Here is a 20,884-nt window from a genome sequence, read left to right as displayed (position 1 = left end):
TCTTGTTTTATGACTTTTTATTAGGTTGTTTTTCTTCTCCCCCCCCCATACTTTTTCTAGCCTCATCAGTCCAGCTATAGGATCACTCATATTGAAAGTGCATAAATGCTCAAATTACTAATACAGTGATTTGCTTAGTTAGTTGAACTTTGGGGGAAGGAGGTATATGGACATTTTTACAATCACCAGTCACTTGGTTTGCTGGATTTTGAAAGGTTTGTGACTTTGTTCCTGAGCTTTGTGCATGACTGCTTTTTGCCTTTCATTTAGGTGGCCGATATCTACCTGATTCATTTAATTCATTTAATAATTGAATAAAAATGAATAAATGAATTCATGAAACATTTAATTTTAATATTAAATGTTTTAATGTTTCTAACTATTGTTTATGCAATGCTGGGAGCCACCCAGAGTCACTTGACAGTGAGATGCAGCATATAAATTTAATAAATAAATAAAATCCATGTTTTCCCACTTGTATTGAAAGCCAAATGTTAGTTACATTGGCAGCCATATATCCATTTTGCTGATAGCTATCAAAGCCTGGCTTGGCTTTTTCTTTTCAAATATTATGATTGTCTGCAAATCCCTGAACTTATCAAAGAGGCTGGCCAAAGAAAAACAGGGAGATAAGAAATCTGTGTGCTTCATGCAGCTTAATGCAAAAACAAATTAATCAACAAAATGTTACATTGCAGCCATTATTCTTTTCACAAAGTGCATCAGTATAAAATACCATACTGTCCTATGATTTATATACTTTTATAACACACAATTTAACATTCTGTAATGATAAAATATTTGAGCAAGCAAACATTAAAAATATTTTTTGACAAAGCTTTTGTCATGTAATCACCTTGCCTTTTTCATGGGGTTTTACAAGAGCACTTCAGATTATTGTCTTGCATTTGGACATTTCCATATTTTTTCTACTATACATAGTCCTCAACATACAACCATTCATTTAGTGACTGTCCGAAGTTACACCACCACTGAAAAAGTGACTTATGGCCTTTTTTCACACATAACGACCATCGCAGCATCCTATGGTGATATGATCAAAATTTGGATGCTTGGCAATTGACATTTATGTATGATGGTTGCAGTGTCTTGGAATTATGTGATCACTTTTGCTACCTTCTCAGTAAAAAAATCCAATGGAGAAGTGAGATTTATTTAAGAACTGTGTTACTAACTTAACTGCAGTGATTCCCTTAACAACTATGGCTAAAATTGTCATGAAATACTTGATAAACTAAAAAAATGGGGGATGGGCAGCATCACCACCAGATGGATTTTTAACTGGCTGACAAACTGTACTCAATGAGTAGTCCTTAATGGTACTACATCTCCATAGAGGGAAGTAAACAATGGGGTACCACAAGGCCTAGTATTCTTCAATAAATGACCTAGATGGAGGAATAGAAGGGGAACTCATCAAATTTGCAGATGACACTGAGTGGACCATAAGAGCTAACACCCCAGAAGACAAGCTCAATATCCAAAAAGATCTTGACAGACTTGAACAATGGGTCCTATCCAACAATATGAAATTTAATGTGGATAAAAGCAAGGTTTTACACCTATGCAGGAAAAAAAAACAAAGGTACAAGTACAGATTAGGTATAACCTGTCTCAAAAACAGTAATTGTGAGGGACCTTGGAGTCCTAGTGGTCAATCACTTAAACATGAGCCAGCAGTGTGTGGCAGCAGCCGAAAAAGCTAATACAATCCTTGGTTGTACAAACAGAGGCATAGAATCAAAATCACATGAAATATTAGTATTGCTTTATAAATCTTTAGCAAGACCACACGTGGAATACTACATCCAGTTTTAGTCACATTAAAAAAAGATGTTTAGACTTTGGAAAAAATGCAGAGAAGAACAACTAAGATGATTAAGAGCGTGGAGACAAAAATATGAATGGCCAGTCTAGAGAAAAGAAGGACTAGGGTTGATATGACAGCAGTATTCCAGTATTTGAGGGGCTGCCACAAAGAAGAGGGAGTCAACTTATTTTCCAAAGCACCAGAAGGCAAGAGAAGAAATAATGGATGGAAACTAATGAAGGAGACAAGCAACCTGTAATTAAGGAGAAACTTCCTAACAGTGAGGACATTTAACCAGCAAAACCGCTGGCCTTGAGATGTTGTAGGTGCTTCATCACTGGAGGTTTTTAAGAAAAGAATGGACAGCCATCTGTCTGAAATGGTATAGGGTCTCTGCTTGAGCAGAAGGTTGGACTAGAAGACCTCCAAGGATCCTTCCAGTTCTATTCTGATTGATTGAAAATGGGGTAAAATTCACTTAACAATTGTCTTACTTAGCAACAGAAATTTTGGCTCGATTGTGATTATAGAGGGAGGATTACCTCTATTTTATCTACCTAGGAAGGAGGAAGGGGGGGGGGGAGAAGGAAGGCTGTACAATATATTTTATAACTTCATAAGCTCTCTGTCCAGAAGCATTTATTTTGCATTAAACAAGAAAAGCTATGGCTCTTTAAACTATGGACTTCTCTTTGTGTATACAGAATATCACATACACAGTGCAACCCAAAACTTGGCAAGTCAGAATGCTATTTATAAAGGGTGGATCCAGTTAAAATACGGAGAAATTCTAATGATGCTGGGTGATTTCCAAGTTCAGGTTCATAGACCAAATGATCACATATGCTTAAAGATAGTCCAAGGGCAACAGGAGTATGTGTTATTTTATTAACAGCAAGAAACTAAAAAGTAACTCATTAGTCCAACTTTACACATTTGAACTAAAAACAAAAAAACAATGAGCCAGTGAAAGAGTTAACTAAATTATTGTGGATGTATTCGTTGTAAAAATAAAAACTTCCTATATTATATTAAATTAAAACTGATATTATATGAAAAAGAAAAAAAAGATATTCCAGATAGAGGAGATAACCATGTTACTTTGCCATTGACAATAAATTCTACATAGTTTCTTGTCTTCCCAACTACTTTTCCAACCCACAATAGAATGAGGCAGATAAATAAAACCGTTACTATTACTTTATTCCCATTATTGTGTAGTGCTACCACTCATTATGCTAATGAACCTAAACAATAAAACAATAAAACTGAAGAAAAAATGATGTCAGTGAAGCTGTGCACAATACATACACCTGGCTTCTCTGTATTTATAAATCTTCAATGGAAGAAACAATACAAAGACTTAATCCTAAATTAAATGCTTGATGGCAACAGGGCATTTATGTGGCTGTTCTACAATCACGATCCTTTTCAAAAGGAATAAACAAAACACAAAAACATGGGCTTTTAGGTCAGATTTTTCATATTTACAGTGAAGCAACAATTAAATTATCTTTTGTGAGCCTGGATTATTTAAGGAAAAAACAACACTTTACTGAGGTCTGTGTTACAAAATATTCACTGTAAATAATACATGACTGTTATTGATGTACCTTTGTACAAACTGTGGGGAACTAATAACCATTGTTTACTCTAGAAAGAAAACAACAGATAGAACTTCAAAACATTGACTTGGCGGATTTTTTTTTAAAAAAATAGTTAAACGTGTTTGTAACTACTACCGTTGGTACTGCCTTTCGCAATATGAGGAAGATATCATTAATATTTTTTCCTATTGAATTTCTGATCTCGTAAGATGATCTGATTAAATTCTCAGCATTTAATTCATTTAAATCTAATAAATTCTCAGTAAAGTGAATTTACTTTACCTTGCCATAAAAATCACTCATCTGATATAATGGGATATGTTGGGTTCCACCATACATTTCAATAACTTCTTCATCAGGCACTGGGTTTAGCCCCCTAAAAACAAATTACAATAATTCAGTCAAGAAAATATTAAAACTTAGTAGACACCTAAGCTCATATTATCCTAAAATCTTTAGGGAGTTGCTTTTTTTTTAATTTAATATTTCTATTCAACATTTTTGACCTTTAAAATCACAATTACACTATTACAGCTTCCCGTTATCAGAATTTTTTCTTAATTTCAATTTATCCACAGGCCTATTAATTTATACATATACATTCTTATTTCATAGTTACTTATTTTTATAATATATACAATATTTACATGTCTACTACAGTCTAAAATATACATTTTATACATTTATTATCTTTTCTGTACATACACTATACATTAATTTTACACTTCTTTTCAAGCCAATTATACCACCTGTTCCACGTCTCATAATACACTGTTTCCTCTCTGTCCCTTAATTCCATTGTTAATTTGTCCATTTCTGCGTATTCTAGCACTTTCAACCCAGCTTAAAAAGGGGGTTGCTTTTTAAGAGAGTTGTGTTATCCAGTCAAAGCATCTCAAAAGAAGGCATTGCCAAGAAAACATGCAGGTTCACAAAATCTCAAGATGTTGTGTTTGATTCAGAGAAGAATTTACCTTTATAGGCAAATGAATCTGAAGAGAAGTTGTGCAAGTGAATTGACATAATTTGGCTCTTACCAAGATATTAATTAAGACTAGTGGCAAACATTTTGTTTAAAGTTCATTGCTATTCCTTTGTCTTAAGTGACTTTCTAATATTATTAATGTTACTTGAACTCAAGTTTCTGAAGAAAAGGAAACAGCCAATATAAGAGAGCCAGAAATTTAAATATTCCATGATTATAAGAAAAGTTGCCTATAGAGAAAATGTCTCCAAAATATGCAAAGAACTACATATGATAAGGTTGTAAGAGAAAAGGGGATTTAATTTTTCTACACTGAGTTAATTTTTAATCAAAGCACAAAAGCAAATTAATAGGGCAACATTTAGTTGAAGAAGCAGAAGAGTATTACTCAAATGCAGCTGCATTAGCAAATCCTGCTTCCTTAAATCATGAATTTTTATTTCTCCTTTGTTCAAAGTTAGTCTAATTAGTGTTCTTTAACATTTTTCTCTTCCTATTTTTTAAACATCATGGTGGATCCCAAAACAGTTTTTATTTATATAATCAATATTTAAAGGATTAAAAATTAAGATGGATTCATTTTGCTGCCATACTGCTTCTTATGATTGTTTGAAGGGATTTCAATATTGTATTATTTTTTAATAGGCTGGAAAATAATTTTGATTTCACGGACCTCTTGGAGGGTATTGGCACAGCCCCAAGGGTCCTAGGAAGACATTTTAAGAAACTCTGATCTAGACCTTATCTATCTTCTGCTTTTCATAGCATTTCCAAAGTAAAAGCTGATATGGATTGCAATGCTGTAAGCCGATTTAATTTTGCAAATTCTTCCACATCCCTCAGCAACATTTTAAAAACAAAGTACCATTCACTTTGAAGCTCAATGGTCTATACCAGTGATGGCTAACCTTTTTGCCGTTACCTGCCAAAAACAGGGGGAGTGCGGGGGGAGGGCTGCGCGTGCGTGTGCCCACACCCATAATTCAATGAGCCCCGCCCCCGTGCATGCACATGCAACCCACCAGTGCTTCCCCCACTTTTGTCACGCGATGGTATGGTGAGCCCAGTAGGCCCGTTTTTCGCTCTCCCCAGGCTCCAGAGGTTTTCTAGGAGCCTGGGGAAGGTGAAAATGGCCTTCCCCACCCCCTCGGAGACCCTCCTGAGGCTGGAAACAGCCAGTTTCCCAACTTTCGGTGGGCCCAGAAGGCCTGAAAATCAGCTGCCCGGCGTGCACATGCGCACTGGAGCTGAGCTAGGGCAACGCTCGTGTGCCCACAGATATGGTTCCATGTGTCACCTGTGGCACGCATACCATAGGTTCACCATCATGAAAACGTCTATACTTTTGATAGAACTCTTGATTTTTTAAGAGAGCCATGTTGTTGCAGTGGTTTAAGTAAAGGCACCGGAATAGGAACAGGGAGACCCAAGTTCTAGCCCTTCCTTAACCATGGAAATTGCTGGATAACTCCAGGCCAGTCTCAGCCCTAGACTAGCAAATCAAACTGAATCTTAAAGAAGGTTCTGAGAAACTACTTCTGAAAAAACGTTGCCAAGAAAACTGCACACCTTATACTTGTCATCACCAGGAGTCATGTTTGACTCAAAGAATCATAACAAAAACAATGTTTTATTTCCCATGCAAACTGAGTGGTAATATGATAGCAATTAATCTCCTAATATTTGTAGTGAAATTTGTTCTGATATGCCCAACATTGTAGTCATTGATCCTTTAATTTGGCACAGTATGGTTTCCTCTGAAGCTGATTTCAGAAAGACTTGCCAGGACACTCAGACTTCAGCAACTCAAGACATTTCCCTGGAGCAAGTAAACAGTCCTGTGTCATCACCCGTGACCCATATTTGCTTCTGATTTCTATGCTAAATGTTGCATAAAGAACAGCTGCTTCTATGAAGGTCAACAGCTCCAGAAAGTGCATGCAATTTTGCTAAACTCACTGATAGGCAGTGCCCAATTGAACATAGTGGAAAGCATCAATCTTCATCAGAAGGCTCTAAAAGAAAGGTAGATATTTATTGGGTAAATATTTCATACTTTCACCTGGAAGAATTTAATGTTACAAGACGAACGAACAAAACTATTCTTCACAAGGTAATGCATTTAAAGCTACATTGGCAGATATAAATAGGATGTATATGATTTTGGAAACCCCTTGGTTGTTGTTGTTGTTGTTGTTGTTGTTTTTGTTGTTTATGTCTGTGCAGAGAGTTATACACTATTTCTACTTCCACTGAAGAAAGAAAAGGACAGAAGAATTTTTGTTCAAATAGAAGCACTACACTCTTATTATTTTTACAGAGAGATGTACCTCTCTAGCCCATCAATAGGCTACGTTGCATAATTTCAGGGATCAGTTTTATTTCTGCAGTAAGACAAATTGGGATTCTCGCAGCTGTCATACTGACATCTTCTACTTTAAATTATCTAAGAAGGAAAGATCCTTTTTTTTTTCATGGTAATACTCTGATGTTATTTTTTGTAACTCCTACTATTTTATCTGATCTCTACTTATCGTCTGAAGAGTTGCCAGATGAGAGCATTTTATTTATTTACCATCAACTGTTGTGACAATGTCTTTTTCTAAAATCAGTTGCAGTGCTTAAATTTTTAGCTCACCACATCCTATCCTGCTTCTAACTTTCAGGAAAATGTTTTTTTTAATGCTGTACAGTCAGCAAAGATTAAGGATTTGTTAGTGTTGTAATTATTCCCTACTGGAGACAAAAATAATGCTGGCGGAAGGACAAAATAAGATGATAAAGTACCTTAACATTGTTTACAGAGATCATTGCAATTGTGCCCGCAAAATGCTGAAAAAAGACTTTCCTAACATCCTTCCCATATTCTCCAAGCCACTTTGGGCCTTATTAGCATCAAGTTCCTCTTTCTTTTTGGAAAAAAACCCTACATGCTAAATGTAGCTGTGAAATTTAGAAAATCTTAAACTATAAGCAAGAATATTCCACTGCAGTCTTTATTAACTGATTTTTAGATTGTCATACTATGTAACTACAGAGAAGGAAGTCCTTTATGTAGCCCAAGGATTATGATCACTTGTTCAATTATGTGTTGGCATTGAACAAAGGAAACTTATGACCGATCTGCAAAATTGTGGCCACTGCAGTGACCCTGTAGTCACATAATTGGGCTTTGGGTTCTTGGTAACTGACTCACAATTATAATGTTGCAGTGACTTCTGGTCACATGATTGTGATAGAAATTCTGGTCCTAAATTGCTGTTATAATTCAAGGATGACTGTTTCTCTGTGTATATGTGTAATATGTAAAGCCACATGCGTACATACACCATTATTAATTCATTTCTCCAAGAATAGCTGCAATTTAACAAACTAACCAGATACTTCAATGTTTCCAGTTTCCACATGGACCCAAATGATGTTACTGTGAAATACTGTGAAAGACCAATTGAAAACATGTTCACATGTTCACTCACCTTGTGCACATCATAATGAAGCCCTCTTATGGCAAAACCAGGAATGTATTCGTATTTCCTGAGTCCTTCTGGGTACTACAAAACATTTCATTAGAAAGAATGAATATATTCTTCCAAACTGGGATACATGTTATTTTTTGCTTATTTAAAAACTGGTAGAAATCTAGACAACAAGCAAATTGTATAGAATATAGTTTTAGAACAGGTATATAATAAGCCACTAAACTCATTGGAAAACTGCAGAGGGAGAATTGAGGAAAAGTATAGAGAAGATGGAGAAACCTGGTCTTTTTTTTTAACATGCCTTAAGAGCAGGAGTGGGTTTAAAATTTTTTAGCAAGGAGCTCTCTGCCCGGTTGCTGGGTGGGTGTGGCCTAGTCGGCCTCCTGCATCATGGCAGGTGTGTGTGTGTTTTTGTCCTCCCCAGGCTCCGGAGGCTTTCCTCGAACCTCAGGGAGGGCGAAAACGGCTTCCCCAGGCTCCGGAGGCCCCCTTCCTGAACTTCCGGTAGGCCCATTTTTTGTCCTACCCGAGCCTCCGCGCACGCCCTGCACTTACCTGCATCCAAAACAGGCCAGGTAGGGACATAGGGGCATGGCGGGGCGGGCATGGCGGGGCCAGCCAGGAGTGGGATTTGGGGGATCTCCAAACTGCACAGAAACTTAGCTAGAGGTTCTCCCAAATCCCTGTGAACCCCCAGCAGCCAGCTTAAGGGTAGAAATGTGAGCTTTCCTCTGAGGGGTGATTTTATTTAACTTTGACACAAACGTGTATATGTTATATTCAGACATATTGTACATCATGATCTTATTTATGAAAATAGGGTATTTAAGCCATTCATAATTGGAACATTGAAATGGCATATAAACTCCTATTTCCAGGGAGTAATGGCAGACTACTTTTAGCTTTGGTTTTAGCAGAGCCAAGGATTGTGGTGGAAAATAGAGCTGGTGAAGGATTCCTTTTAGAGAAACAGAGGATTTGGGATTGCCCAGAGTGCTCCTTACAGACCTTTCCCATGATTGGGCCATAAAGTAGCAGTTTCTGTCAGGTTTTAGAATTCTGGGTATCGGGAGAGGCCTCTTTCCCGAAGCCGTAATCAGAGCCTTTCATAAGGATGCTGGATTGGCCCAATAAGAAATGAAGAGAAAGTAACAAATTAATTGTGAGATATCGTTTGAAGGGATTAAATATTAATATTTTCAATTTTCTAGTAGCACTTAATAGAATTTTTCTTGAATAAGTTTGAATGATGAGTTTTTATACATCCGTTTATAGATACTGTATAAGACCATGGGAAGAAGAGTTTTAGAGAAACTGACAAAGTATTGTGTAAAGGAAAGGAAAGAATTATGATTTACTTGTTTAAAGTGTGTATATGTACACACACACACAAACACACATACACACACATACACACAATATGTATGTGTGTTTGTGTGTTTATTTATTTCTGGTATCACTTAAGGGACTTTTGCTGATTAAAATTGAAAGATGAGAGTTTATTATTTGCCGAAAGATAAAAGATGTGATATGGGATGAAGATAGTTTTTGGTTAAAAATTAGAGAAGATATCAAGCTATTGAAAATGTTTGTGCTTGATGAAAGGGAAAATTATTTCTTTCCATATTTCTTTCTTTTCTTTCTTATATTTTTTCCCCTTTTCCCATCCCCTCTTTTTCCCTTTGTTTACTTTATTTGTTTATATTTTCCTTGGTTTTATTATTTTTTATCTTTGTAATTTTAAACATCAATAAAATTATAATAAAAAAGGAAAGGCTCTAAAATAAATAATTTAAAAAGTCACATAGAGGCTGAGCAAGGCATAGAGAAAAGTGGGTCTAGTAGTTCCATTAACAGGTGAAAAAAGAATTAGGGAAAAAATTGTTGCATTAAGCCTTTTCCACCAATATAAATGGTAATACCATATCTCAGTAGAATGTGGAAGCTAACAAAAAATAAAGTCAGAATCTAGAAACACAAACAAGTCATGGAATGTAGAGGAAGAAAAAGTACTTATCTTAAAACCACTTCCACACCATACTGCCCCAATCTATTACAGATCAAACCTCACACAAGGAGAGATTATGAAAAATGCAAATTTACCTTATACTGTTCAATTAGGATATCTCTGGCAGCGTTGAATATCATTGAATGTAGTAAGTTTGAATATTGTGCCAATGTATAATCATAATCAAAGCCATAGATCTCAACATCTCCCAAACTAATCTCATTATTTGCATAAATAGCTGCAGGGTTAAGAAGATTGCAAACTCCTGGTGGAAGCAGATCTGGAACAAGACAATAAAAATACAGGAACTTCTTTGATCCAAGATGATGCACAACAGGAATACTGTTCATGTGTAAAAAAGGGGGTGGGGAATGGGCATGGGGTGGAGTGAAATATTCCTTCTTCTTTTTTCATTATAACTGGGTATTCAAGACTATTGACATTTTCTTTCAAAACAGATGGTCCAAAAAATAAATATTTCAACTAATTCAAGCATTTCATTATCAAAAAGAATAACTAAAACAAAAGATTGTTGCTGTAAACCGAAAAGGATCAGCTCAAGTTCTGTTTTCCCCCTGTCAGGAGCAGAATTTTACTCTGTGGTAGAGGTTGCTGCTGCTATCACCAGACTTCCTTCCTTCCTTCCTTCCTTCCTTCCTTCCTTCCTTCCTTCCTTCCTTCCTTCCTTCCTTCCTTCCTTCTGTGCCTCCTCAGAAGTATTTCAGAGGAACTAGGGACCCTTCATTTGGGGGAACATTGGAGGGGGCAGAACGTTTTGCGGAAGATTTGTGGGGGAACAGAATCACCATCTAGGCATTGTACTTAATTTCATCTGAGAATGGAACAGGATTTACAGTTATCATTATTACATAGGGGGTGGGGGAAGAATAATTGCATTTCCTTCTATCCTATTCTATTTACTGAAGTTTTTCTATTCTAGTTGGATCTCCTCATAGATTGGAGATATAAGTAACAAAGAATAACAGCATTTTGAATTTGAAATCGAATTAGAGTTATATTGGCCAGTTGATAACTCTTATAACTATATAGGGATTAGTTTCCAATAAGAAACCAAATCTCACCAAAGATTTGCCTAAATGCCTCAACCTGTCTGATTCAGCCAAATGTATTTACTCTTTCACAATGTTTGTTTGTTCCAAAATTATGAAAGCAGATTCAGCACGGGGAAAAATCATGTCTGGGTATACTTGAAGCTTGAAATAGACTTTATAGACACAATAATTTAAAAATATTGCCTGTTTTATACATCACTCACATTAAAATTCTGATTCCCAGTTAATCTAATCTTTATTCTCCTTAATCCTTACTAGAGGTGAAATCCAGCAGGTTTTAACAGGTTCTGGAGAACCGGTAGCGGAAATTTTGAGTAGTTCGGAGAACCGGCAAATACCACCTCTGGCTGGACCCAGACTGGGTTGGGAATGGGGATTTTGCAATATCCTTCCCCCAGGAGGGAAGGGAATGGAGATTTTGCAGTATCCTTCCCCTGGAGTGGGGTGGGAATGGAGATTTTGCAATATCCTTCCTCTGCCACGCCTACCAAGCCACGCCTACAGAACTGGTAGGGAAAAAAATTGGATTTCACCCCTGAACCTTACCCTTATCCTTAGGGTACCAAACGGCAGAACACGAAGTAATGGATGGAAGCTTGTCAAAAAGAGATACAACCTAGAAGTAAGTAGAATTTTTTTTCTGACAGTAAAAGCAATTAATCAATGGAATAGCTTGACTCCTGGGGTTGTGGGTGCTGCATCACTGAAGATTTTCAAAAATAGACTGGACAATCACTTGACTGGGATGATATAAGGCTCCTGCCTTGAGCAGGGATTTGGTTTAGAAGACTGCTGAGATCCCTTCCAGCCTTATGATTCTATGATCACTAACTGCATGTTCTACACGTAGTGAACTATATTTGTGCCCCTGTAGGTATATATAGATTTTAATTACCAGTCACTGTTTTGAGATGGGCAGCCATATAAATTATTTATATGAATTAGAATCTTATGTTTGTTTGGTTAACTTGCAGGTTAACTTGCAGTCTGGTGCAGCAGACTAAAGCATTGCTAAGTAGCACCAGCTGCCTGCAGTTACTGCAAGTTCAAATCTCACCAGGCTCAAGGTTGACTCAGCCTTCCATCCTTCCGAGGTAGGTAAAATGAGGACCCAGATTGTGGGGGCAATAAGCTGACTTTGTATAAAAAAGAACACCGCTTGGGGGGGCGAAAGCCCTACTAAGCAGGTATATACAAAAGTATGAAGGCTATTGCTTAATGCATTGTAAGCCGCCCTGAGTCTCTGGAAAAGGGCGGCATATAAATCGAACCAATAAATAAATAAATAAATAAATAAAATAAAACCCTGCAAAAGCTAAACAAAGGGTATGAGTGTTATGATGTAGACACAGCCTAGCCTTTCCTATTTGAGAGAATAGGAATATCAGGTAAACTGAATTCTTCATTGTTGCCACTTGAATACTGATATATAGGATTCTAGAATTGCTTTATAATAAATGGGAAGCATTTTCCTTGTTACAGGGTTACTCTGGAATTATGTAACGGTTATATTTGCACTTCTGCACTGTGAAGATCAAGAGTTTTGCAACTGGGTGATTAGTTCATTATGAAAGAAAAAAAAATCTTTCCCTCTCCCCCCCTCCCTTCCTCCCTCCCTCTCTCTTGTTGATGCCTGGTGACTGCTTGTACTAATCCCTGCAGTTTCCATTGCCTCCTTTCTAGGGCTGAGAGGGAACTGTTCCAAGGTCACCCATATATATAACTAGTGTTATATTCACTATTCAAGAAACACATGTTAGTAATAGTTGTTTACTGTACAGTAAAAATATGATCCCTTCATCCATTCTTACTTGTATTAGGTAAATGCTTTCTACAAGCTTTATACATTCATCCATTTTCTATTACAAGTACATATCTAATGGAAGGATGAGAAGTATTGCACTTCTTAGCTAAGAGGTCAGAGTTGTGAAGATGGTATTTATATTGCAAATTTCATTGCACCAAAGAATGTTATTAGTTTCTGTCTACAATTATTATATAACCTCAAAATCCCATTATTATTGAACAACTTGATTTTTCAAGGGCAGAAAGAAAAATACTGTGAATGCAATTAGCTTCAAGCTACATTGATGAGTGGAAAAAATATATTTCACAACATGTCAAATTTTTGAGTTAATTCAATGCTTCTCAGAATACTCAAAAAGGCTTTACTGGGAAGATACACTTTTTAAAAAGTAATTCTGTTTCAGAGTTGAAGTGGTCTCATGAAAAACAAATTCCATGAAGTAGAATTACTCATCTTCAGAAAACATTTCTATCAATAGAGCACAAATGGAAAACTGTATTAGGTAATGAAATCTTCCAACTTATTGCTACATCTTATGTTACAGTTAAATTACAAGTATCTTATAGCAAATATGTATCAGGAGAGGAAGGACATAGCAGATCTGGAATAGACATTGCATAATTACTTCCTACTGTTAATATTGGGGAGCAGGGGGAGAACAAACAGAATAAAATCATTTTCTCCCTTCCTCCTTGCATCCAACTAGCAAGGGTATCAATGAAGTAATTTCTTTGCCCTTGGTTATCTATGCTAGCAGTGGTATAGATGCTTCGTTAAAATATCAAACAGTAATTGGTTTTTTCCTACCAAATTATGTAGCAAATACATATAATCATGCATTTTATTGGAAATATTTCCTTCATGCTGAGATCTTGGCAAGATTTGATTCTACTGTCCACTTAAAATCTTGCCAATAGGTTATCTTGTTTACATTTCAGGAACAAACATACAAAAATATTCAAGTCACCTACTAAATTCCATTTCACATTAATGGAATCCTTCAAATGAATTCTGACAAACATTTGAAAAACATTAGAATTGCAATGTATTTTTTTTTAATTATAAAAGTGACCTATTATCGTTAGAGAGAAAAATAGTAGCAGTTCATCCAACATCTGTTATAGTTTTTAAACAATTCTTGACCATTTTTTTTAAAAAAACTAAGGAGCCTTTTGAGATTGTTGAGATAGTGATCCTTTGATATAGCAGCAACATTTCACTTGTTCAGACTTGGAAAGATGCTAATCAGCCAATAGAGGAATATAAGGGTTTCACAAGGATAACACCGCAATCAACAACTTACAATAACCTGCTTTAGTTTGAAAGGCAGCTTGAAACACAGCCTTTTCTAGAGATTTGAGCACACAAGTTGTTCTGACAGAAAACCTTATAAATTAGCAAGCTCAAACCACTTTCAGCCTTGAAAGTACAATGCCAGTACATTAGTTTGAACTACATCCAGAAACTAATTGTGGAACCAATTAAGATGGTTGAAAATGTATGTTAAATGCTTCCAACAACTGATGTTGGCATATTCATTACTCAGTTCAACTGAAATGTGGAAGCAACTGAATAGCCAACTTCAAACCCTCAACCTAGAATTCACAAAGTATGCACAACAGAGATTTTAAAACAGATACACACACACAAAAGTCCATGGAGTTTAGGAAGTTAAATTTTAACAAAAAACAGAAGCAAAACATGTAAGGGATCACAACCTTACTAATTTTAGTAAGCTGATAAGCAATGTGTACATTACATTGGAAGAGTTGATTAAAAATGTTTCCCATTTCAAAGTCGTAACCATCAGTGTACCCATGTATGTCATTAGCAAAAGCAAACTTGTTTTTGGAGAAAATCTGAAGAATCCAATTTGCAGCATCTTTTATAATTTGGCATGCTTAGTTACTCTTAACAATTAGCATAAGTTACCAACAGAAGAGAATAAGTTAGCATACGTTAGTTTGGCAGCAGCAGATGCTATTAACAATGCACAGGTAACAGGTTTATAATGTGAGTATTTCCTCACTAGCCTTATATAAAACACCGAACATTTCACTTTAGGACCACCACAGAACGATGCAACCACCCAATTATACAATTGAAGCTGTGCAAATAATGCAGCTTGATATACATTCACCCTTCTTTTTTGGATCAAACCGGACAAGAGTTTGAATTCCCAGAGGTACACCGAGGCATTTTAATCCATCAGCATTTCGTTGTCTTCAACGAAATGCATCAGACTCGCACAGCCAGGCTCCCCACTTAGAATAGAATAACAAAGTTGGAAGGGACCTTGGAGGTCTTCTAGTCCAGGAGTTATCAACCTTTCGGACCTCAGGGACCACTAAATTCATAATGTTAAGTCCCGCGGACCACTAATATGAATTTTTTAAAAAGATAAATAGTATTTAGTGCAATATAAACAAATGCAAATAATTTTTCTATGGACCACCACAATTTTCTCATGGACCACCAGTGGTCCACGGACCACCAGTTGGTGACCACTGTTCTAGTCCAACCCCCTGCTCCCCTCCCTTCTTACCGTAAACCAGCTTTTTCATCTCGTGGTATCTGGCCCAGAGATAGGACTTCGTATCTATCCCTTCGATGGAGCTGGGCTGGTGGCCGCCTAAGGAAGCAGCTGTCACAGCAGGGCCGACGTCGGCGGTCCTCTTCGCTTTGCCGCCGATGGAAGAGGAGCCCCGCGGCGGGAGACAATGCTCCTCAGACTGGGGCTGATGGGTCCACTGGTGCCTGCATCCCACCCGCCCCGACCCAGCGTCGGAGCCTGTATAATAGCAGCAGCAGCTGCTGTGGCTGGAAACAGGGACCATCAGTTGAAGGATGCCGACGCTCTTCCATATGCCGCTGCTCGCAGCCTTGAGTCCAGCCGCCGCCATGGCCCCACGGGAGGAGAGGCTCTTCCTTTGAGATGAGTTCACCAGACCGTCATCTCAGAGCCTCCAACATGCCTTCCTCAACTGCACCGTCCGCCAGACTGGACAACAACTGGCTCCTTCGGCCATCTGACCCGCCTGACAGCAAGCAGTCAATGAGAGAAGGTTGCAGGGCTCCAGCCCAAGACTTGCCAAGGAGGAGGAGGAGGCACTTCTAAGCACCAGTGCCGCTGCCGCCGCTTCTGGACCACTTGGGATTTGTAGTTTGTTCAACGTTTTATGTCAGAGGTCTTCAAACTTGGCAGCTTTAAGACTTGTGGACTTCAACTCCCAGAATTCTCCAGCCAGCATAGCTGGCTGGAGAATTCTGGGAGTTAAAGTCCACAAGTCTTAAAGCTGCCAAGTTTGCCAAGTTTGAAGGCCTCTGTTTTATGTTGTCCACTCCCCCAAACAGCCCCTGTGAGGTTCCCCCACTACCCAGAATTGTTGGGACACAGACAAGAACTACGACTCCCAAGATCCTTTTAGTCCTCCTTGGCTCGAGGGTATTTAAAATGTTTGGGGGCGGGCGTGTTTTCCTTTCGTGATTCCGATTCCTTTGAACCGTGGCTATTCGGATGAGAGGTATAAAAAAAGTAAGTTTTCAAGACAAACATTTTTTTTTTTTTTTGGAAAAAAAGGACCTGTTTTCGTTTATATGAACGCTCGGTGAAAAATGACAAACGAGAGGAATTAAAAGGAATACGTACAGAAAGCTCTATTTTCTCTTTAATGTTTCAAATCGTTTATTTAAAAATTGTGCCAATTCAGACTGCCTGCTCCTGTGATCTTACAGACACCTGATCTTACTTCGCTGAGTTGATCTTGCATAGAATTGAGTTGCCCAATAGTTTACGAAACATGTTGGCAGACAATAAGATGCTGGGTTGCTTGACTTCTGCTCCGACAGTGGGGGTGGGGGCGGTCAGAGGCTTCTAGCCGATTGGACTAGAAGACCTCCAAGGTCCCTTCTAACTCTGTTATTCTGTTTCGCCTGGCCGGTTTTGCAACTGAACTGAGCAGCAACTTACAGGTCCTCCTTTCCCTGCTGGGGCTTTAGGAACGCCATTAGCGCCCAAAGTTTGAGAATCGCAGCTGGCGTAGCAGCAACCCAGCGCAGAAACCCCTTCCGCTCATTCCGTTCAAAGACGGGCGGGCCACGCCCCCTACGCACAAGACGTAACCAATAGCATCTAGTCTCTTTCGGAAGACGCTGATGGGTAGCGGTCACGTGGGAGGGCGGCCGTTCTTCCCGTTCTGCTCTCTTGTCCTGCGCGTCCTCCCCCCTCCCCCCCTTATTCAGTCCTAAAGGTGACGGCTGGGAATGGGAGTGTTGGGTCTGCGCTAGAATCGAGACCAGCCTCTTTTGATTGACTATCCCACAGAGTGGTGGGAGTGGAAAGCAGCATTGCCTTGCAAAGCGTGTTGCTGTATGAGTACGGGTCCTTGATTATAGTAATCAGAATTTATTTATATCCCATTTATTATTTTTACAAATAACTCAAGGCGGCGAACATATGCAACACATCTTCCTCCTCCTATTTCCCCCACCACAACAACCCTGTGAGGTGAGTTGGGCTGAGAGTGAGTGACTGGCCCAAGGTCACCCAGATATGTGTAAGGGGATTTGAACTCATGGTCTCTTGCTTTCTAGCCTGGTATCTTTTATGTACACCGAGAGGTATGCACCAAGACAAATTCCTTGTGTGTCCAATCACACTTGGCCAATAAAGAATTCTATTCTGTTCTATGATGCCTTAACCACTAAACCAAATTTGCAAGGTTTTCAGACCCTGGGAATGCGTTCTCTGATGGAAAACCTTTACCTAAAACTAGCCATTAACTGACTTTGGGTGCTTCCTTGGTATTGGTAACTGAATGGCATCGTTTTAACTTATTCACAACTGTATCTGAAAGATGTGAAAGATTAACGTAAACGAAGCAAAACATGTATGAATGCAGTATCAATGTTATCAATAGATCCTTGGTCCTGCAATCATGGTTTATCTAGAGATGGGCTGGTAATGCAAACTGGGTATTTAGGATGCTTGCAAGATTAGTTGATGTTAAAGAGTTCTTTGCATTTCAAATTGTATATTGCAGTATGCTGAAATCAATGGTCATCGAAAACAAACGTTACAGAAGAGTTCTAAGTTCTAGCAAGTTGTTGATCCTCAATAGCTGGCATTGAACAAGATAGGATGATCTTAAGTCAAGTCATTATATTATATCCATCACATACTGATAGGACGATGTTGCTAAGTTGGGTAATGAAATACCTGCAAAAAAGCAACTAAGCTCAGAGCATCAAAGGACCCCATATTCTTAATTCCCCAAGAATGCTGAGGACGGATTTTAGTAGTGGAGGTGAAAATGATAGAATTCATAAATTGTCAATGTAAACCACTTAGAGGCTGTAAAGCAGTATATAAGTCTTAGTGCTATTGCTATCTGTGTTTTTGGATTAATTCACAATAAATTAAATAGATTTATTATTAATATTATAGGTAATAATGTTGCATTTTTTAGTTTTGTATCTTTGAGTCCAGGTTTAATCAGATGTGAAATACATAAAGATAAAACTGAATTTTATTCCTTTTCATATTTTTATACATTTGGTTAACCATATTTTGGAGAGCCTTATACATGAAATATTAATTTTGTTCAATGTGTTTCAGAATCACCTTCTTACGACAAGTCTTAAATTCTTCTTAAAATGTCTGTCAGTAGTAAAATAACTTATCTAATGAATAAAGTACCTGGAAAGAAACGATTTGGTATCTACAGATTTCTTCCTTTCTACTTCATTCTCGGTGGTGCTATGGAATGGTTTATGATTAATGTTCCAGTCGGCAATCAGACCTTTTGTAAGTATCATTAAACTCTAAAAAAAATTCTATATATTTAAGCATGCATGACTTAATTATGCTATATTAATGTCTATATCTTTCCTAATAATTACACTGAAAAATTCAAATTTATTTGATATTCAGCTTTTATTAAAAAAAGAATGTAACCTTTCAATGGGTAAATATACAGAGAAGAGCAACAAAGATGATTGGGGGCCTGGAGGCTAAAACATATAAAGAATGGTTGCTTGAATGGGTTGTTTTTAATTTAAACAAAAGAAGGACTAGGGTGACATGATAGCAGTCTTTCAATATCTAAGGGGCTGCCACAAAGAGGAGCGGGCACTTGCAGGCAGAACAAAAATCAATGGATGAAAACTAATCAAGAGATGCAACCTAGAGCAAAGGAGAAATTTCTTGATAGTTAGAACAATTAATTGGTGGAATGACTTACCTCCAGAAGTTGTGGGTGCTCCAACACTGGAAGCTTTTAAGAAGAGATTGGACAAACCATTTATCTGAAATTTGTCTGAAATGATACACGGTTTCCTGCCTGAGCAGGGGGTTGGACTAAAAGACTTCCAAGGTCACTTCCTACTCTGTTATTCTGTTACTCTGCTTGGCATTAAAGGCCTCAAGTGCTCTAATAAGATTAGTAGAATGGAATTAACTTAAAATTTCAAAGTAAAAATTCAGTGTCATCTTAAAACCTATTGGCAGGCATACTGTTCCTGAGAAAACTACAAATCACACTGGAGAAACATGGTTTTACTTTTAGCTTAAGTGTTAATAAAATATTTGTGTAATCTTCCAATTGTATTTTGAAGACAGATGTAAAACTACCAAAATGGCTGCAGATAGCGGTGTTCTGACCATTCTAAAAACCAGAAAACAAATTTCTAAAATCTTGCATTTTTTAGAACAAAATTAGTCCTAATTTTAAGTTTTTTAAGTTTGAGATTAAATCTATCCCACTTTACTTAAATAAGAGAAGTGGATATTAGCTAAAAAGTATGTCAGAATGACAATATTGTTCCACCACACTGTGGAATTCATGATAAAATAAGGTTGCCCGTAGTAATTTCCTTGTTATACTTTTGATCTTGCATGAATTACCCATCATTTTAAGCTTGAAACATTGCAAGTGAATTATGTAATGTTAAATGAAGTATTTTCAAAAAGTTCATAGAAATTATCACAAATATTTTGCAGATGATGTTTATCGTAGAAAAGAGGCCGAGAAATATTACCAGAAATTGAAAGAAAAGTGAATTCCACACTGAATCATCTGTACATAATGGATTCTAAACTAATAAATGAAACTAAGTTTCAAAGTTTGCTAAAATATGAATACCGGCTGTATTTTGTTCAGTGAAATGTATTTTTGTAATCTTTCTTATTTTGAGTAAAAAAATAATTATGTATTTTGGTGAACTCAAGTGCCATGGGGTTGGTATTGACTTCAGTGACCACATAAATCATCTCCAAGTGTATCTGTCTCCATCCTGATCCTTCAGGACTTTCAGTGGTGTACTCTGCTGCTGTAATTGAAGTACTCAGATCTTAAGGTAAAAGTTTCCCCCGTCTAGTTGTTTCTAAGGGGTGGGACTCATCTCCATTTCTTAGCCGAAGGAGCCAGCATTGTGCGAAGACATTTCTGTGGTCATGTGGTCAGCATGACTATAACTCAGATCTACTCATATATTAAATAACAGTAAGATTGGTTACCTGTTGCATTTTAGAAAATGTTGTTTTAGACACTGTTGCTTTGTGACATTTCATTCTTGATTTATCATTTTTTGTAAATATACACAATCACGTTTATGTATTATTAAAGTAAAAGGAATTATTTTACTGTTGCTGGGCTGATCTGAGGATGTGCAAAAAGGGAAGGCGAAAAGGGGAACATTTGATCCCAATGTTTGCAATAGTTCACTCTCATAATCCAAGTCATAGTTTTAGGGGAGAAGATTATAACAAGAATTCTCATTCTCTTTCACACAGTGATCATTATGATAATATGTATACAATATAGATTCATGCTTCAATTGACAAGTTCTGGTTGTTTATGGAAGATATATGTGTAGAGTTGTCACACAGAAGACATGTGAATACACTAGATAATATAGGTCTCATCAGGATTTATGTATTTCTCAAAGCTGTAATATGATTTGATTTTGGCTTAACATGCTATTACCTAACTATGGCCAAGCAAATCATGACTTACCATATGTGAACTTAGTATGTATGAATAAAAGGAACTTGACATGGTAAATAGCAGAAAAATTTCCAATACACAATAGTTA

The 20,884-nt window shown here is 37.3% G+C and overlaps 2 protein-coding genes across 3 annotated transcripts in view; one reads left to right on the top strand and one right to left on the bottom strand.

Moving 5' to 3' along the window:
* The window catches only part of NT5DC2 (5'-nucleotidase domain containing 2), a 35,798-nt gene extending 19,915 nt beyond the window's left edge, over positions 1–15,883 (bottom strand). The window contains exons 1-5 of the mRNA XM_070937041.1: positions 15,336–15,883; positions 10,006–10,190; positions 7,900–7,974; positions 6,383–6,438; positions 3,721–3,814 (exon numbers count right to left, since the gene is read on the bottom strand). Coding sequence (XP_070793142.1) covers positions 3,721–3,814; positions 6,383–6,438; positions 7,900–7,974; positions 10,006–10,190; positions 15,336–15,693 — 768 coding nt within the window. The 5' untranslated portion in view covers positions 15,694–15,883. The remainder of the gene's footprint in view (positions 1–3,720; positions 3,815–6,382; positions 6,439–7,899; positions 7,975–10,005; positions 10,191–15,335) is intronic.
* Positions 15,884–16,150: 267 nt separating this feature from the next.
* Positions 16,151–20,429, top strand: UQCC5 (ubiquinol-cytochrome c reductase complex assembly factor 5). 2 transcript variants are annotated; one of them, XM_070937043.1, is made up of 3 exons: positions 16,151–16,325; positions 18,408–18,596; positions 19,791–20,429. In XM_070937043.1, exons 2-3 carry the CDS (start codon positions 18,446–18,448, stop codon positions 19,847–19,849), a joined length of 210 nt encoding a protein of 69 aa, XP_070793144.1. In that variant the 5' UTR covers positions 16,151–16,325; positions 18,408–18,445; the 3' UTR covers positions 19,850–20,429. The 2 variants fall into 2 exon arrangements, with proteins under 2 accessions (XP_070793144.1, XP_070793143.1); XM_070937042.1 differs by lacking the exon at positions 16,151–16,325 and adding an exon at positions 16,998–17,297.
* The last annotated feature ends 455 nt before the right edge of the window (positions 20,430–20,884 follow it).

This window comes from Pituophis catenifer, unplaced genomic scaffold (assembly GCF_029215685.1).
Source record: "Pituophis catenifer annectens isolate HBS135680 unplaced genomic scaffold, rPitCat1.0.hap2 SCAF_2, whole genome shotgun sequence".
Classification (NCBI taxonomy): Eukaryota; Metazoa; Chordata; class Lepidosauria; order Squamata; family Colubridae; genus Pituophis; species Pituophis catenifer.
Note: the sequence above shows the minus strand (reverse complement) of the source record. Positions and strands in the feature narration are given on the sequence as shown.